Source organism: Trypanosoma equiperdum (genome assembly GCF_001457755.1).
Source record: "Trypanosoma equiperdum strain OVI genome assembly, contig: ctg_1414, whole genome shotgun sequence".
In the NCBI taxonomy this organism is placed as follows: Eukaryota; Euglenozoa; class Kinetoplastea; order Trypanosomatida; family Trypanosomatidae; genus Trypanosoma; species Trypanosoma equiperdum.
The window spans coordinates 4,377-4,596 of NW_027123410.1; the positions used below are offsets into that span (position 1 = coordinate 4,377).

At 40.5% G+C, this 220-nt stretch overlaps 1 protein-coding gene across 1 annotated transcript in view; it reads right to left on the reverse strand.

Moving 5' to 3' along the window:
• Window positions 1-30: 30 nt before the first annotated feature.
• The window catches only part of TEOVI_000520400 (variant surface glycoprotein (VSG, atypical), putative), a gene marked incomplete at both ends in the record, with an annotated part of 1,323 nt that continues 1,133 nt past the window's right edge, over window positions 31-220 (reverse strand). Inside the window, one exon of the mRNA XM_067221346.1 lies at window positions 31-218. Within this exon, the coding sequence (XP_067077447.1) occupies window positions 31-218 (188 nt within the window). The remainder of the gene's footprint in view (window positions 219-220) is intronic.

The following is a 220-nucleotide window of genomic DNA, read 5'->3' on the forward strand; positions in this document are numbered from 1 at the left end:
TAAATGTCACTACAGTCATAAAAGAAACAGTCACCAGAGAAAAGTTCTTATTGACGAGAAAACTGGAATCCTTGCACTTGTTTTCTTCCCATTTGCAGCCATCTGTGCATTCTTTTTGTTCTTTGCCTGTGCACTTTGTAGTCTTGTTTTCGTCAAATTCACAGCCCGTTTCTCCCTTGCAATCATCTCTTGTTCCATGGTTTTTGCACACTGTGCTGAG